Source organism: Medicago sativa, chromosome 4 (assembly GCF_051527215.1).
Source record: "Medicago sativa cultivar Bolivia chromosome 4, Bolivia_mono, whole genome shotgun sequence".
Taxonomy (NCBI): Eukaryota; Viridiplantae; Streptophyta; class Magnoliopsida; order Fabales; family Fabaceae; genus Medicago; species Medicago sativa.
Genome location: NC_140752.1, coordinates 34,424,997 through 34,444,913, shown reverse-complemented (window position 1 = coordinate 34,444,913; position 19,917 = coordinate 34,424,997). Strand labels below are relative to the sequence as shown.

General features: G+C 32.9%; 2 protein-coding genes across 2 annotated transcripts; one reads left to right on the top strand and one right to left on the bottom strand.

Moving 5' to 3' along the window:
- The first annotated feature begins 9,959 nt into the window (after positions 1-9,959).
- Positions 9,960-14,386, top strand: LOC146928971 (purple acid phosphatase-like). Its single transcript, XM_085701105.1, has 8 exons — positions 9,960-10,425; positions 11,173-11,373; positions 11,462-11,573; positions 12,293-12,522; positions 12,649-12,787; positions 13,335-13,555; positions 13,639-13,760; positions 14,018-14,386. The coding sequence occupies exons 1-8, from the start codon at positions 10,240-10,242 to the stop codon at positions 14,208-14,210; spliced, it is 1,404 nt and encodes a 467-aa protein (XP_085557231.1). The 5' UTR covers positions 9,960-10,239; the 3' UTR covers positions 14,211-14,386.
- A 2,609-nt stretch (positions 14,387-16,995) lies between these two features.
- Positions 16,996-19,412, bottom strand: LOC146928970 (protein FAR1-RELATED SEQUENCE 5-like). Its single transcript, XM_085707180.1, has 3 exons — positions 19,322-19,412; positions 17,180-18,870; positions 16,996-17,088 (listed from the first exon to the last, which is right to left on the bottom strand). The coding sequence occupies exons 1-3, from the start codon at positions 19,410-19,412 to the stop codon at positions 17,008-17,010; spliced, it is 1,863 nt and encodes a 620-aa protein (XP_085563306.1). The 3' UTR covers positions 16,996-17,007.
- Positions 19,413-19,917: the final 505 nt, after the last annotated feature.

Below are 19,917 nucleotides of genomic sequence, written 5' to 3'. Positions count from 1 at the left end.
TATTAAATTGGTTCCTCTTTTTTTTTTTTAACGTAAATTGATTCCTCTTTTTTTGGCAATAATATAAATTGATTCTATTTAATGGTCTTGCTAAAATAAACGTTGAACCTTCCCTAAAAAAATAAAGTAAGCCTTAAACCAAAAAAAAAAAATTAGGAATTGCTTAATAGCTAACAAAAATAATATTTCAAGACCTTTCCTCTAAAATCGCAAAAACCGTTGAACAGATTTCACCAAAATTTTTTTAATGAATTTCGTTCAATTGTTCAATGTTTGTTTTATGAAAGAAAAAGAAAATCGGATACTTTATTTTAGGACAGAAAAAGATTGGAATTGGAGGTATTTAATTTGAATTGAAAACGTATCATTAGAGAGAATATCAAAATATGATTTCAGTTGATTCTATTTAGTGGACATGCTCTAAAAAAAATAAGCCTTAAACCAAAAAAAAAATCGGAATTGCTTAATAGATAAAAAAAATTATTTCAACACCTTTCCTCTAAAATCACAATGGCTAAACGAGATTATATCAATAAATTGGCAATGTTATTAAAAAAATTCCCAACATCATTCAATCAATGTGTATCTCTTCTATTAAAAAAAATATCGCAGGAATAATGCAAAAAAATATTACATATGTGTATCTCTACATTTTGTTATTAACACGGTTCAAATATAATTTGATTTTTCAAATCATTATTTTTTATTATTTTATATTAGTTTTTATTTTCATTCATAAGAATTTCAATTCACACGTTTTACTTTGATAGTACACGTGACAACCTTATATTGAAAGGTGCATTTAATATTTTATTTCATATACACATCAAAATGTTATTTGCTAAAATTCGGAGGAGTATTTAATGTACCAGAATGACAGCCGAAAATTTACATATGAAATTACTCTAATGAACCGAAAATTTTGGAGGAGTATTTAAACTTCTATTTTTATTCTTAAAAAAAAAATCCCCACTCTATTATATTTTCCAAGATTTTTTTTTTAAAAAAAGTGTTCAGTATGAAAAAATAATGTTTTTATTTTGATATTAGAAATTTATATTTCATACACATTTAAATTTAAAAAAAAAATGACATTTTCTGGGCGTTAATAATAATTGATTAAGATTTTGATGATAATTAATTGCATAAAGATTGATTTCAATTTTAGTTAAAAAAAACAACCGTAAATATGGCTATAGTAAAAAAAGTCTTAACAAAAAAGCATAAATCACTCTCTCAAAAAAAAAAAACATAAATCATGGAACATACGTTATTCCAAGACTCTACTTTGTTTTTACAAGTATTTATATATTTTTATAAAAAAATAATTTGTTTTTATTGTGTACTCTTGATGTGGAAAAAAAATATGCGCTTTATAAAAAATAATTGTGCATTCTTAAAAAAAAAATGGTACATATTTAATTAAATAATTATTCATTTGATTTTTTAACACATTTAAATTATAAGATTAAGTCTAGATCGACACAGGGTTAAAAAAGCGATACGTAAATAAAAAATCTTTATTATATGTTTTTCGTTTTTCGCAATCAATATATTGTGATAATAAAAAAAATTGTGACTTTGATTATTTCAAATTAAAAGACTAATATATCATGAGTATGTATATGAGTTTGTTTAAAAAATTAATGTATAATTTATTCCCAATTATTGCATCCATTAATCAATGGAATAATTTTTGTGGTTATTTGGTGTTTTTTGGCTATAAATATTGCTTTTGAAGCTCATGTTTTCCACACCATTTTTCAGATCATCTCTAATTTCATACAAGAATTTTAAAATAGTTTTCGAAATCCATCTTTCAATGTATTGATTTTTTTCTTATTTTCATAGATCTGTCTCCAAAAATTGATTCTATTTTTTATATTTTCCACGGGTACAATAATTAAACTTATTTCACTCTAATTTTCTTTATTTCAGTTGAACATATGAAAATTCAGCATATGGAAACCTATTTCACCTTCTCTTTAGGTGTTCAAAATGTGGATCTCGAAAAACGAATTTGATGAAATATGATGCACACGATGACTACTTTTTTTTTTTAAAACTATTCATGCACTTAATTTTAGAGCTACGATTTGTATTGTTGATCATATTTTACATTTCAAATAGCAATGTTTCTTTTGCTCACCGACTATGTTATGATTTTAATATTGATTAAAATCATATTGAATATTATAGATAGTTGTTGTTAACTTGCTTTGTGTAATTAGGAAATTAGAGTGGACACTATCCTTTTTTATTGATTTAATTTCTTTGATGAGTGTTGTATCATATATATGACTTTTTTTTTTCCTATTATCTTCATCCCTTTACCACAACAATGTTGCTAAAATTAAATATACAGATAAATATTACACCTAAAAAGATGAATATAATATCCCTAAAAAAAAGAGATAAATATAGTAGGCCATCATGATAAAAAAAAACAAATTATATATATGTAAAAAAAGGTTTTTTGAAATAATATATGTAAAAAAAAGTTACTTTCTTAATTTCCGATAATCTAAACTCTCAAATAATAATTTTGAATGATAATGATTTTTTGTGCTGACCCTCCAGTTTCTATGGAAGGTCTATGATAGTATGGAGTTTGACCTGAGTCTAAGTAAAATTTAACCAATAATGGTCTCACAATAATTTCAAAAATCAATTGACTCATTAAACAAAAGAAGCTATTGGCTTAAGACAAAACATAATTGCTATGAGCAGATCTTTTGAGCATTTAATTGCAGACACATATACTCAATAGATATTATATTTTTGGTATAATATCAAAGGAGTAATTCGCTTTTTATCATTTACAAATAAGGATTAAGGATTCAATCTCACATGGTCCAATACATGGTAATATTTATAAGTTTTATACAAGTAAGTATAAAATGCCTAAAAAAAAAGCAAGAATAATTATTATTTTTCGATAATCATTAAGAATAATAAATGACAGATTTTATCAATTTTTTTAATAAAAAAACGAAAATAACTAAAGGATTCACATCTACCACTGCTTATAATGATTATTTTTTTTTTAGAAATATTCATAATGAACTTGTGGACAATTGTCATGTGTAGACATTCAAGGATTTATTAGTAAATCATATGTATATTGACTACAATAATATGGTGTGTATCACTTTCTTATCGTGTTGTGTTGTTGCTGTAAATATTTATTCTTTGGAAAAGCATTTTAAGAATCTCAAGTTCTATATATGGTCTTCGTTGTTCACCATCAAACAATAAAGATTTGTTTTCAAACTGATGAAGAAATACAAATATTCAAAAGGACCATAAAACAAACAAATGATATTAATGTAATAAAAAATTTCTAAATCATTAATCATATTTTAATATTAATGAAGATATTCTCCTTAATGAGAGGGCTGTGTTTATATATATATATATATATATATATATATATATATATATATATATATATATATATATATATATATATATATCGTTAATGAGAATCACATTTTAAAAAAATTTTAAATCATTAATCACATTTTAATATTAATGAAGATATTCTCCTTAATGACTACTTTACTCCTATACAGGTAATGAGAATCACATTATTTAAATGATTTAATTTTGTTTAAATCGATTTAATATCATTAATAAAATACCTTAGATATTTAATGGAGAAATAAAGGAGAATCACGTGATTTTAATGCATTAATCACATATAAACTGGTTTTAATCTTTACAGATATTCGACTTACTTGAGACATTTTTATCAGTGTTTTATTAAATAAATTTTATACAAACATAATTTTAAGTGTATATAAAAAATTATTGAATTTTGAGATATTTGACTTCGATAAGAAGTTCGTACTAGTGTTTAACAAATTTTATACAAATATAATTTTAAACATATATAAAAAAGTTTTTTTTTGAATGTATATATAAAAAAGTTTTAGAAATCTTAATTTTTTTTTGACAAAAGAAATCTTAATTAACAAACCCAAATATAAACATATATAAAGATAAATGCTAGCTATTTATAGAAGTTTGTATGAATGTTTAACAAATTTGGAACATATATGCTTATGAAAGTTATATTTTCTTATATTTATAGAGAATTAAATTTTTGCTTACATGCTTTAGCAAATTTAGGTCTGACTCTTAATGATTATACTAACTGCAATAGCATCTCTGCCCAAATTAGTGAGTATTCTGTTGGAAACAAGTTTGGTTTATCAAACTTTAGATTCTTAAATTTCTGAGAGTTTTGGTTTGGTCTCTCCTCTTTTTCTATTGTATATATTTTTTATTTAATATATTTTGGTGAGGTGATACTCTAATTGCCCACTTTTGGTTTAAAAATAAAAATTATTGAAGATGGTATAAATCCCATTAATATTATTGATACACTAAATAACATATTCCATTTTTCAAACAATGAATAAAAATACAGCCTAGCAAAATCAATGCAAATATTTTGCTACCACAATATAGCCTTTTAAAATTGGTCTTTCAACTATCAATGATAATTTTCGGTAAACCATCATACGCATAAACGACCCATGGTTTGGGCAAAATGTATGTTATTTGTATCACATTCATTTTGAGGTGTAATATGGACCTCTAAAAATGATGTGTGGATAAAGAAGTTAGTACAAGAGAGTATGATCAGTTTTGGAACATGGAATATAGACACTCTTATAGAAAAATATATTGAAATAGTTGGTGCTATGACTAGAAGGAAGATTATTGTACGTGCATATAGGAAAATAAGTGGTTGGATTAAAGGGAGAATAAATTAGATAGTTCAAGGTTTAAGAATTGGTACACTAACAAAGTTAGATCGAGAAATGAGGTAGACATTATAATGAATACAGAATCAAAGAAGGATATTGTATATGTAAAAAGGATAGGACATCATATCATATCTATACAATTTATAGTGTAACAGTACGTCTTTAGTGTTACAAGCTAGACAGACAAATAGGGTAGACATTATTGTTGGTGAGGAATGAAAGAAGGATATTATAGATGTGAAAAGGATAGGAGATCATATTCCTAAAAAGTGTAGTGGAACAGTACATCTTTAATATCATGAAATTAAGTGGGTGGATGAAAGGGCGAAAGAATTAGATAGTTCAAGGTTTTAGAATTGGTACACTAAAAGTTAGAACGAGAAATGAGGTAGACATCATAGTGAATACGGAATCAAAGAAGGATGTTGTTTATGTAAAGAGGATAGGACATCATATCATAGTTATACAATTTATAGTGTAACAATATGTCTTTAGTGTTATAAGTTAGACCGACAAATAGGGTAGACATTATTGTTGATGAGGAATGAAAGAAGGATATTATAGATGTGAAAAGGATAGAAGATCATATCATATTCCTAAACGTTATAGTGGAACAATACATCTTTAATATCATTAGTGCTTATGCACCCTGGGCAGGGTTAAAAAAAACTTTAAAAGTAAATCTTGGGATGATTTAGGAGGCTTAATTCTAAATATACCACTAGGAGAAAATATTTTTCTACGAGGGAACCTAAATGTAAATGTAGGGAGTGTTTTGAAGGCTTGAATAGGGGTATGATCTAAGGGAGATATATGCGGATGGTAAATTCATATACAAGGGTCGGGTGCAATAATCATGAGGCCGAGGTGTACACTAGGTTGCTTTAATCAAAGACCAAACCCAGCAAAGTACCATGACAAACCGTGGTGCTGCCTACACGAGAGTACCCCTGTCTCACAACCTAATGCCCACAAAGATCCTCTAAAAAATCGCAGCTGCACAGCAGCAAAGCTGCACTACAACAGGCTGAAATACCTGCAACTAAAAAACAGAAAAGCCAAGCGGACGCAACAGCAATTATGCACACACAAAAGCCTCCCAGCCAGCGGCTACATCACGTAATAGCAACGCAGAACTGACACTAACACACCCACAAATAATGCAAACAATATAAGGTTAATGCATGACCTACTATCAACGCCACAAAATTGTTCTCTAATTGATTAATTTTTCACATTATCTAGATTAGTGAGCATTCATGACATCTTTTTGTAGCAGTTTCTATATCTATTTATTTTCGCGTTAATTAGATAATGGCTTGGGAAATCCTTTACAAATAAGCTTATTTTTTTAGTTTGAGTTAAGCTGAAAGAAGCTTTTTTCGATTAAGAATTGAGTCGTAACTTTAATATCATTTTTTCTGTTGCATTGCATATATTCTCTTACTATCATTTTTAGTTGTTATGACAAAGACAGAAGTGAAAATAGACATGTTTCAAGACATAATGATATATATTTTTTTAAGGCCAGAACATGTTGCAATTGTCATTGATGAGAATTAGAACAAATGGCGTGTCATTAAGCAACTTTAAAAGGAAAAGCTGCACTTAAAATGCATTAAGAGGTAACATAAAACTTCAAAGTAAAAACATGTCTCCACTGAGATATGCTTTGTTAGTGTTATCTCCACTGCACTTCTCTTTGCGTACTCCTTTGTTGTTGTTTTTGAAGCAACACAAGTCAAATACTGCTTGGAATTCTGGGATGACGAGTTTAGCATCAGGGTGCAAATGACATGGACGAGACAATTATAGTAAAGAACAAACCAAGAGTTACTAACTCTACGATACCATTCAACATTTTCTACATTTTTTAAGCTGATATGTTTAAATATAAAGAATTCTCATATAAAGCTAATATTTTATCTTTCTCTTCAACGTGCACACATATGCATGCAAAGGTGTTAATATTAATTTCGGGACTTTACATTTAATATGAAGATCTACGTATCAGTAACGATGACTTGAAGAAGCTGTGTTTGATTGAAATTGAAATGCTGCTTCAGGAAAACGGACGCTCTCTTATTGACTTCAAATCTATTCCCAGGCCAAATGCAGCAGACATGCCAACTTTCACAAACAAGCTCATCGTTAATGAGCTAAATGACAACAAAGATGAACTGGATAAGACACACGCTGATGTTGACTGATGAACAAAGATGTGTGCATGACAAGATCATGGAGTTCGTTGGTTCTGACGACGGTGGTTTCTTTTTCTTATATGGTTACGGTGGTACTGGAAAAACCTTTATATGGAAAACATTGTCAGATGCTGTTAGATCGAAGGGGTTAATTGTATTGAATGTTGCATCCAGCGGTATAGCGGCTTTTCTATTACCAGGTGGAAGAACCGCGCACTCGACGATGACAATTGCTATTGAGATTAATGAGGCGTCATTGCTTACGATGGAAAAGGATAGTCCTAGGGCCGACCTGGTGTGCGCTGCAAAGTTGATAATTTGGGATGAGACTCCAATGATGCACCGATGGTGCTTTGAGGCAGTTGACCGATCAATGTGTGATGTCCAAGAATGATCCCCTAAACGAGTTTAGACCTTTTGGTGGAATGACAGTAGTTTTAGGTGGTGATTTCAGGCAGATATTCTCTGTTGTCCGAAAAGGAACGAGGCAGGATATTGTTGATGCCTCAATCAATTCATCAAAGATATGGGCTTATTGTAATTTGTTGAGGCTTACTGTTAATATGAGATTGGGTGCATCTTTGGTACCTGCAAAGCATGCAGAGCAGGAAGAAATTCCTAATTTTGGCAAGTGGATACTCTCAACTGGAGACGACAATGACGCTTCGGATGAGAATGGTGAAATGAAGGTAGAAATTCCTGAATATTTGCTCATATCGGACACAACAAATCCGTTGATGTTAATTATAAACTTTGTGTATCCTGATTTGAATGATAACATTGGTGACCAACTATTTTTCCAAGAAAGGGGAATACTCGCACCAACGCTTGATTCAGTTGAGCATGTTAACGAATATATGGTGTCGCTGATTCCAAGTGAAGAGAAAGAGTATTTAAGCTCTGATTATGTTTGTCGATCGTGTGAAAATTATGATGTCCAAAGCGAGTATTTCACAACAGAATTTCTTAATGGCATTAAGAGCTCTGGAATTCCAAATCACCGGTTGAAACTAAGGGTGGGATGTCCGGCTATGCTGATGAGAAACATCGATCAGGCCAATGGACTGTGTAATGGTACGAGGCTGACAGTTACACATCTAGGGAAGAGCACGGTAGTTGCTACTGTAATTACAGGAGAAAGGGCAGGTACCAGGGTATTCATTCCCATGATGAATCTTATTCCGAGTGATCCAGAACTACCCTTCAAATTCAGACGCATGCAATTTTCATTGACGCTTTGTTTTGCGATGACAATAAATAAAAGTCGGGGTCAATCTTTATCTCGAGTGGGAGTTTATCTTCCTAAGCCCGTGTTCACGCATGGACAACTCTATGTCGTTGTCTCTCGAGTTACTTCTAGAAAAGGTTTGAAGCTGCTCATCTTGGATGAAGATAATAATGTTTGCAAGGAAACCAAAAATGTTGTGTATCGTGAAGTTTTTCAAAAATTATGATCATTGGCTATGTTTTAGAATTGTTGTTGCTATAATTTAAAAAACTAAAGTTACGTATTGTTTGGAAGTCGTTTTTCTTTTTTAATTTCTTTGTAAGGCGTATTGGTAGACATGGCAACAAACCCCGCCCCCGCAAGACCCGGCCGCCCCCGCCCGGAATTTAATGGGGAAAAGCCGATTTAACCGGGTGCGGGTATGGGTGTGGGGGAAAGTTGGAGTTTTAGTACGGGGGCGGGTGCGGGGTATGCTTACTCCCGCCCCGCACCCACCCCCGCCCCGCACCCGTTTTTTAAAACTTTCTTTCTTAAATTTTATAATCTTATTTCCATAGGTACCAACCTATTTTAATATAATATTACTCTTTAGAAACATATATATTATAATTATTTTGCTCTTTTGAAAAAAGTTTATTAGATAAATAATTATTAATATAATTATTGTGTTTTTGTTGCTATGAAAAAAATGAAAAAATATGCATTTTTTAAATATTTTATAAAAAATAAAGTTTTCGCGGGTGGGGGTGGGGGCGGAGCCGGGAGTTGAGGGCGGGGTTGGGTGTTCAATTTTTACCCCTGATATGGTTTGGGGACGGAGGCGGGGGCGGGTACGGGTGCATGGAAGCGGGGGCGGGGACGGGGATTCTCAAACCCGCCCCCGGTCCGCCCCGTTGCCATGTCTACGTATTGGTCATTACAGGACATGCAATTTCTATATAAGCAGATCCTCCTGCCATTGACTTTTAATTGATGCACTTTTCAGGTATAACAGTACGCAGAACTTTTTTTTACATCGTTGTTACCCCAAAATACAAATTTACATTAGACCATTGGTTTTGTAAAAAATAAAAACAAATAACAATCGACGTTTCTGTAGCCCAAACTATATTTAGACACACCCATAAAAAATTTAACGTTTGCATTCACATGCTATGGGTATACATCTGACACTGACTATTATATAAAAAAATATAATCTTTTTAGTTTTTATGATTAATAAAATATATTATGTCAACAAATAATAATATACAGTACGTCGGCGTATTTTTGCATAAATATTACATATGCTAAGTTTAACAATGAGTACATCATATACTACAAATAATTAGTATAAGTATAAATCCAAATACTTTAATCGTTATGTGCAATGTTTAGATATTTCAAAATATATACAAAATTAACAACATTAAGATGATATTTTTTTCCATATCAAATTTAAATTATAACCACATTTATAATTTTAAGATAACATAATATATTGCTCAAAAAAAAAAAAGATAACATAATATAAAATTTATACATTTGATCAAAAAAGTTTTTTATTTCCCGTGCTTGGCACGGGTCACTATACTAGTTATTATTATATGTAGGGGCCGAAGTTTGAACTCCGGACACCCCACTTCACTTATTCACTTTATAAGGTGTTTATAAGGTGAATTCTAGCCACTAGACATCAATGAATTCTTATCTCACCACAATAAAAAAAAATACTAATAAAATTATTCATTTCCAAATGATAAGCTGAATCCTATAGTAAAACCAACTAAGCTTATCTCTCTCGTGTTCTCCGTGAAATGGGACTTTTAATTTTGTTCGAAGAAAACGATGGACGATGTTGTTCCTCTAAACACGCTGTTTTTGTTTTGTTTTTGTTGACCCCTTATCTGAATATTCCACACTATATGCCAATTCCATTAATTGTTCAAATCATATTAATTAGAATAAATAATAAGTGCACAAGATTTCAATAAAGTGTGACGTTGAGATATATACACTCATTAGGGTCTTTGAGTTTGAGAAAAAAAAAAAAATGCGTCCATTTCAAAGATTATCATTTTCTAGTTTATTATTATCACTAGGTTTGGTTTTGAATTTGGTGTTTGTGTGTAATGGAGGCACAACAAGTATTTTTGTTAGGAAGGTTGAGAAGAGCAATGATATGCCACTTGATAGCGATGTTTTTAAGGTTCCTCCTGGTTATAATGCTCCTCAACAGGTATTTTTCTATTTATCCAATTTTGAATTGAACCATGGAAGAAGGGATATATATGTTTTTAAATCACGGTGTGACACATTGTTTAATATTATAGAAAATTGCAGTTAAAATGCAGGTTTAATCGTGGTTGCATTAATGTTGCATAGAAATTCTCCATTTTATATTGAATTTCTGTTAAAATATACTCTTGGTTACATTTATATTGTGTTGAAACTACAAAATTACAGAGAACTGCGATGAAAATACACTCGTGGTTTGCATTGATACTGCGTTGCAATTTTTTATACTACGGAGAATTGTAATAAAAATTTAGGGTTAGACGTATTTGCACTGTGATTCTTGATATTATAAAGAATGGAAGTAAATATACAAAATAGGCCTAATCTTTGTTGCATTGTGATTCAATATACAAGAGAATTATCATAACTTATGATGATACATGTATGGTCTTTGGCTAGCATTCCTACATGCATTGTTGTGGAATTACTAATATCTTTTCCTTGCTTTAAGTTTTACTCCCTCCGTTTCAAAATGAGTGTCGCTTTAGCCAAAAAAATTTGTTTCAAAATGAGTGTCGCTTTCAGTTTCCAATGCAATAATAACTTTTTCTTTTCAATTGTACCCTCCAATTAATACTCTGCACACTACTTCCAAAGTATTACTTTTAAAACTAATCAAAGTAAATAAGGATAATTTGGTAAAATAACCATTCTCTTTCTCTTAATCATTGCATTTCTTAATATGAAGGTTCATATAACACAAGGTGATCATGTGGGGAAAGCAGTGATCGTATCGTGGGTGACAGAGGATGAACCAGGGTCGGATGCAGTGCGTTACTGGAGTGAGAACAGCAAGCACAAGAAGCTAGCTAAAGGGAAATTTTTTACTTACAGATACTTCAATTACTCATCTGGTTTTATTCATCATGCCACTATAAGGAATTTGAAGGTATTTCTCTATTCCATTACTCCCTTGTCATGTATGTTGTTTCTCTTCCAGATGCAAAGTTTTGATATTTTTGCTTCTTTTTGGACAGTACAATACCAAATATTATTATGAGGTTGGACTTAAGAACACAACAAGGCAGTTTTGGTTTACAACTCCTCCTGCAATTGGTCCTGATGTGCCATACACATTTGGTCTCATAGGTAAAGTGTGATCTTTCATGGTTCTTTTGCCTTTATGAGATATCATTGTGGTACAAGCATGTTCACATTGATCAGTTCCAGTGAAGCACAGATACGGAAAAGGACACCAGACACGACACAGACACTGACTTGCGGACACCGTTAATAATTTGAGAAAATCATATAATTCAGTGCAATTATATGTGTCGGTGTCGTGTTGGTGTCGGACACATGTACCGAGACACGTCTAATCCGAGGAGTGTCCGTGCTTTCAGTTCTCTTACAAATTGGTGATATTTTAAGATATCCTTCAATTGGGTGGATGGAGTCTCCTATGTATCTTGGCATATGAGAATGACCAATAATATAAATATTCAATAATATAAATATTTCCTTTTGCAGGACATATCTTTTTATTAGTTTGATTCTATATACTATCATGTAAATAGTTTTATAATATCAATTGTCGACAAATCACAACTAATCATTTGGTGACTTTAGAAGTAATTATAAATAAATTCAAACATTTTTAATGATCTGACGACTTTGACTGATTGGCAGTGTATAAAATCTTTACGCTTATAGTGTATATGAATTAAATCAATCTTTCAACTCATAATTTTATGATATTTGAAGCTACTATTCAGTCTTTACAACATGGAACAATTGAATATTCATCACAAATTTTGAAACAATGCAATGTGTATTGTGTCCACTAACTGATGTAGCATCCTTTTCAGGTGATCTTGGTCAGACTTTTGATTCAAACAGGACACTTTCTCACTATCAATTGAATTCAACAAAAGGACAAACAGTTTTGTTTGTTGGAGATCTATCTTATGCAGATAACTACCCGAATCATGACAATGTTCGGTGGGATACTTGGGGAAGGTTTGCAGAGAGGAGTGTTGCTTATCAACCTTGGATATGGACTGTTGGAAACCATGAACTTGATTTCGCTCCAGAAATTGTAAGCTTCCAATATAAATCGATTTAATTTGGTTTTAACCATTCGAGAAACTTTTCATTCTTTTCCAAGTCCAAATTTTGGTAATGAATGAACTAATGATTAACATGGATTGACGATTATTTGCAGGGTGAAAACGAACCATTCAAGCCTTTTTCGCACCGATACCATACTCCTTATAAAGCATCACAAAGTACTTCACCCTTTTGGTATTCTATCAAAAGAGCTTCAGCACACATCATTGTCTTGGCCTCATATTCAGCATATGGTATTGCTACATTTCTCTTCTGCACCATACATACATGCATATGTGGATAACACTCTTTGCTGATTCTATGATTTCCAATGGATCAATTTTATTTGCAATAAGAGTTTAGAAGCCACAAACTGTTATTGTAAAACATTTTTACAATGACATCTAATGCGAGTTCACCATGTTTCCATGTCACAGTACTAATTTCTATCTAGCCTTGCACTAACATCTAATAGTGGATTTTTATCGGTTGTCAGTGTGACAATGCTTTACACTTACACTGCATATCCTGTAAATCCTTGTAATAATTTTACGTCCCTGAAGTTAAAAATTAAATAAAATAAAAATTTAACATGCCTTCAGGTTACAAGGTCAAATTCTTACCTCTGAGTTGACACCTCATGGACAAATTATCTCTCTTATTGTGTAAACTTATAAAGTTGAATTGCTTTCGTCTGCTGCTATGTAATTGCCTTGATTCAAAGGGAGTGTGAAGTATTTTGTCACTAACTCACTGTCTTCAATGTTAAATCTCAGATATAATAATCTTCATTTTTCTCAGGAAAATATACACCACAATACACATGGCTTGAAGAAGAGCTACCGAGAGTTAACAGGAAAAAAACTCCTTGGTTGATTGTTCTCATGCATTCACCTTGGTATAATAGCAACAGCTATCATTACATGGAAGGGGAAACAATGAGAGTAATGTTTGAGTCATGGTTTGTTAAGTACAAGGTTGATGTTGTGTTTGCTGGCCATGTACATGCTTATGAAAGATCGGTATGTACCAATATACTTATCATAAACGATTTTTTTCATAAATTATTATGGAACAATTTATCTAAGAGATATGTTTGTGTCAGGAACGTGTCTCGAATATTGCATATAATATCGTAAATGGTATTTGCGCTCCCGTAAAAGATCTATCAGCTCCCGTATACATAAACATCGGAGACGGAGGGAATATTGAAGGCTTAGCAACCAAGTAAGCTCCATACACGAAACGTTATGACTCGTATGAACGACTTCCTAGGTTACTTTTGAGTTGTTGTTTTAAGATTATTTACATATACCAAGAAAAACAAATTTTTTTGTTAGTTTTGACAAAATTATTTGTAATTTTTCTACAATACTTAATATTGAATTGAACTTTGAAAATGATAGATACATATGAACAACGATAGAGACAATTAAAATTGATCGTTGCTAATTAGTCTGACATGAACATGATTTGAATTGCAGGTACACACAACCACAGCCAGAGTATTCAGCATTTAGAGAAGCCAGCTTTGGACATGCAATTTTTGACATAAAAAATAGGACACATGCTTACTATAGAAATCAAGATGGTGATGCTGTTAAGAGTGATTCCCTTTGGTTTTTCAATAGATTTTGGAACCCGGTTGATGATTCCAAACCTCATGGTTCCCATTGAAGAATACTCAATGTGATGTTAATCAATAAAGTCTAGATTTGTAATCACTGCAATTTCTAGTCTAGACTTTTTTTGGAAAGTTGTGTGTTTTAGTGAACGTGATAAGAAAAACACTTGTGTTTCTTGACCGTTGGAACAAAAAACGTGTGAATTGAAATTAAAAACTTCAGATTCCCGTTTTTTTTTGTGTGCGGATAAATGAGTGTTTTAGTGTGTGTGACACATCACCTAGTTTACACTTTTTTTTTATCAAGCAAAGAAATACTATAAAAGACTTGGAGAGGGCCAGAACCCATAGCAACAAAAGTGCTTACATCAGAACAAAAAGAAGGTGCAAAACATTACATCACAAAGATATATAATAAGGAAGGCTTGTGAAACTCCTCAATGACTTAAACTAACAAAGCAACTGCTAAAAGAACAACAATAGGGTCATAGAACATATCTTGTTGCCTGAACAAGATGTTGCAAATAACACTTCCCATGTATTCTTATACAATTGAACCAACTAATCGGTATACGCCAAGGCAGCTTTGGAGGTACACTTCATGACAGCTAGCTGGCCTTGTACTCAAGGCATGCCATTTCAAAATCCTGGTTCAAATCCTTCTTAGCCTCTGCTCCCAGAACATGAGTGCATCTTTGCTCCATTTCACTTTGCTCAATTTACCCCATTTGAAGACATGGATGTGTGACATGTGGAAAAAATAAAATCAATGGCTGTGATTAAATGGTTTGGAAAAAGCAATTTTTTTAATGAGAAAAAATCCTACGCGCTCTCTACTCTGAAACAAATTCCACGCGCTTGCAAACTCTCCTTCTTCCTTCTCAGATAGCACCTCTCTCTCCCTCCCATCGCCACCGCCGCCACTGCCGCCGCCGCCACCGCACCTCTCCCTCCATCCACTGGCGTACTCTCCCCCCTTCTGAGTAAGAAAGAATCCATTCCATAAAAAAAATTATTTAAGAAGAATTGAGTTGCTTCATTTCATGGATTATGACTTTGTTCTCTGCAAAGTGACCTTCATTGGATTAACGCTGGCTTGATCCAATAATAATGAATCTCAATTCCCAATTTTGGCAACTATGTAGTTTGTCCCTAATATGGAATCCATATGAATTTTTTAACACTGAGCTAAACGATAAAATCTCCATCTCCTATTATTTGTGTTAACTAATGGATGGGATAAGATGTGAATTTCTGCAATTGCAAACTATCTGATGCGCTGCATATTGTTCTCACTGTAAGGTGCTAGGTCACACTATACTACAATGCAAAAGACTGAATTCTGAAAAAACGCAATATGTTAAAGAGATTCATCAGACCAAATTTCAATCTCAGCATGCTAAGTCAAAAGTCTTCAGGTTCTGAAGAAGTTTTGGGGGGATGAAGTGGATGAGGACAGCTTTGAATCAGACTTTCCCACTGACAACACAGATGGAAGCAACAAATATTTTGAAGAAAACTTGGTTAAGGCCTGCTCCTCCAAAGCTAGCAAGCAGCAAAAGAAACAAAAGAGTCCTAGACAGAAACAGGACAATAGTAAGGAAGGGATCAAGACACATTCCAAAACACATGTTCTTTCCCATAGCTCTACATGAGACTGATGCATATCCACATTCTCATCACAATGGGGGAATAACCCTCCATCTTTTATTCTTCATTTGTTTCTTATAGATGGTTCTGGTTTGCCTTATTATAGGTTGTAATGTGATAACTTTTGTCAAGGGTTCAGGCCCAATCCTGTCAGTTTAATGCTTTTCATTGCTTGATAAAAAAAAAAAAACTATCTGATGCGAGCCTGAATCAAGATTATACTGATACAACAACACCAGCTCAAGGAAGTGCAATTGTCCATATTTTACGTTCTTAATTTCTGAACCTATACAAAAGAATTCATAATAAAATGAAAATGCTTGATTCAGTTTGCCCCTTTATGGTGGTTATGGTTGACAAGGCTTGTTTTAGATGTTATTAAAATTTTATGTTGGTCTTGGTTTGTAGCTGGAGCTAGAGTTAAAGATTGTTTCAATGTGCTCTAACCCTCTGTCCTGTCTTCAAATTGATTAAAATTATATGAACATACATAATTAATCATAGGTGGTTCTCCTTCACTACTCGAAATTTTCATTGACACGCATCACTACTCGAAACTGATATATTTCCCCTTATGAACAAACATATTTCTTGGAGTACATCAGTACTCGAAACTGATATATTTCCCTTTCTTTCCATTGATAGGCATCACTATTATGATAACAGTGTTAGAAAACAACATTCTGAAGTCGCAGCATTGGTTTTTTTAATTAGTAACGTCGTCGTAATTGGAATACTTCAACTAATGATAACACCGCAATTGAAAATACTAGCAGCGCATAATATCATAAGTAATAAAAACACTGCAACTTGACAAACGCAGCTGAACAGAAATTGAAAATAGCAGCAGCACATAATATCATAAGTAATAAAAACACCGTAATTTGACAAAAGCAGTTGAACAGAAATTGAAAATAGCAGCAGCACATAATATCATAAGTAAAAAAAACACCGCAATTTGTCATATAATGATTCAGGTTTTGAATTAAGGTCTTGGTCGAAAACTGTAAAAGCTGTTAGCAACATGTTGCAAGGCCATGACTCTTAAATCAGCACCTATAAACTTACAAAAACACCTATAAGTGTCCACAAAGGTAACGACATAGCAGAAGGAACAAAAACAGCCCAGCAAATAAAAACCAGGAACAAAAACAGTTCAACAGCCAATCGAATGTGAATGTATGTGTCGGCTTGACTTGGTTATGACTCTTGGATTGTAGCTTGATGTTGAGTTCCATTGCCAACTTGACTTGATTGTGTCGCTTGAACTGTAGTTTCTTGCTGCATAATGTAAGAAAAGATAAATAAATAATATGGTTTCTTACCGGTAACGACTGTACTAAAATTTAATACATAGATAAAAACTACTTACCGGTAACGACTGTACTAAATTTTCACCAGATCTCTTTCTCTTGGAGCACATCTTTGTCTTTTTATCTTTTTTCTCAATCCAAGATTTATATCGCTTTTTCCGCTTGCGTGAACTTTCTCGATTAGCTATGCCTTTTGCCATACCAACGGTGTCCACATTGTCAATTTCATCATTTGCAATTGATATGGATACATGAACCATGCCCTCTGATTCTCCATCCACATACTTTTTGGCCAACATATCATCAATTATTTTGCTGGACTCTTCATAAACTTTGGACAAAAATGTGTAAGTTTCATGAGTTTCTGAAGCTTTGTTGGTTAACTTAACCATTCGAGGACATAACTCATTGTACCGCTTCATGAAATGGGCTTTTATGTCTAATTCAACATGCCTCCCTTTCCAATCTTGATCACTTCCCAACCTTGCATTTCTTGTCCATCGCTTCAGTATATAGGTTTCAGGAATTAACTTAATGTTCATGACATCTAAAACTTTCAAAGCATGACTGCATAAGATGCCATGTGTCTCAAATTTACGACAATCACATGAAACTTTTTGTTCCATAGCATTTCCCATAACTATCCTCTCCGTTGGATTATCATAGTTTGTGACAGCATACAAACCTTCTTTCAAATCTTTTACGCAAGTGTCTTGATATTCTTCATATTCCTCTTGGAACTCCTCAAATATTCTAGGAGTGTAAACATTTGCAGCTTGTATGAGCATACGAGCCTTCTTCATTTTCAATCTAGGCAGCTTATGTTTTGACTCATATTCAGCTTCTGACTCTTTGTTTCGTTTACCATTAACAGCTCTTTTAAAGTGTGTAAAAAATTGTACCAAATTTAAATCAGACTTCAAATGGTTCTTCAAATCAGCATTAAAGCTCTCACTTAATTGAGTAGATCTCATACCTGCAGTGAATGTTTTCCGGACATATGTCCATGCCCATTTTTCCTTCAATTGATAAATTGTATGCAACCACGACCCTTCCAATATTATTTGCTCTTCAACATCCATTTGAAAGTCATAATAGAACGAGGGATTTTCACTTTCTTTTTTGAAATACATCATCAATGCACCCACCTCACCATACTTTAGTGACTGTTTCCTTTTGGTTTCAAGGTAATTCGTAAGGTCTTTTTTTGTAAAACCAACTGTCTGTATTCCACCAGCTTGCTTGGATATATATTCATGCAAATCTTTTGGTCTTAATCCAGATTCATCTCCCAAGACAATTTGTGATGCTTGTGTCTCAGATATGCGTCGATGAGAGCGAATCATATGAACATGCTCAGGTTGAAGTTGGTGGTTATGTTCAGCTATAAAGTCAACAACTTTATATTTCTCTATCTTCCGATCGAGTGAAATAACCATACGCGCCAAACATCCTGTTCTAATTTCTGCTCTAGGCTCCCCTTTTGGTTGACGTCTTTTGTCAACACCTCGTACACCCTCTTTGTAGCATGTGAATCTTCTTGAAGTCAAAACTCCATCAACTCTGCTTTTATTTCCATATTCTCGACGAATACCAAATCCAATTCTTTTACTATACTCATTATAAAAGTCATAAGCCGCTGCCTCAGAATCAAACTTCATTTCCAAGTGAGGTAAATTGTTGGCAATACTTCCTTGTCCGTGTTGCACATTTTGTTCATGAATGTTGTTAACCAATTTATTGACACAATCTGAAAAAACCAAAATTTACAATTAAGGCCACCATAAGTGACGATTTCAGTCATAAACTTACATGAATATATGATAACAGTGTTAGAAAACAACATTCTGAAGTCGCGGCAACTGAACAGAAACAACATAAACAGAAACAACTGATGATTTTTTGACAACAATTGAACAAAAACAACATAACAGCAAAAAGCCACTAGAAAACTTAGACTGCATAAGAATTTGTTGACCATAAAGCTATCTATTACTATTAAAAAAACATTGGGGGAAAGGATGGTGATTATATAAAGTTACACACATAGTGACCATAAAGCTATATATATATGTATATCATGTAAGTAATGATGCATCACGTAAGTGAACCTAGAAACTAATTTTTCATCAACACAGTAAAACAACATCATGTAATAAAGAGACGGCAAATAATAAAATAGAGAAGGCAAACTATATTACCTTGATCAACAACAATGGCAGCGGCGCAGGGATGGTCGGAGACGGCGGCGGGTTCGTTAGTGTTGGTAGCAGGATGATGGGGTTCGCTCATGACGTTGACGGAGGCCAAGAGAGAGGTGCAGCGGCGAGAGAGAAGGAGAGGTGACGGCGGAGCCGATGGGAAGGAGAGGTGGCTTCGATGATTATGGGGGAGGAAGGTGGAAAGTTTTCTGAGAAAGGAAGAGGAAGAGTTTGATAGCAGAGCGCGCGTATTTCGTTTTCCTCATTAAAGAATTGATTTTTCCAAGCCATTTAATCACAGCCATTGATTTTATTTTTTCCACATGTCACACATCCATGTCTTCAAATGGGGTAAATTGAGCAAAGTGAAATGGAGCAAAGATGCACTCCCAGAACATGGGTAGTGACCAACTTCCTCTTTATTGGTTTGTTTTTTGTAGGTGTTGAAATTTTCAAAATTTGAGTGGACATCATAACCTCCTAATTTTGTTGTGTAGTCATTTGGACAATATTTTCAAAGGGCCAATGGTTAAGAGTTGTAGCTTGCTAAGGTGAGTTTTTTAGTAGCCTTGCCCTGCATTTTGACTAGTTTGTTT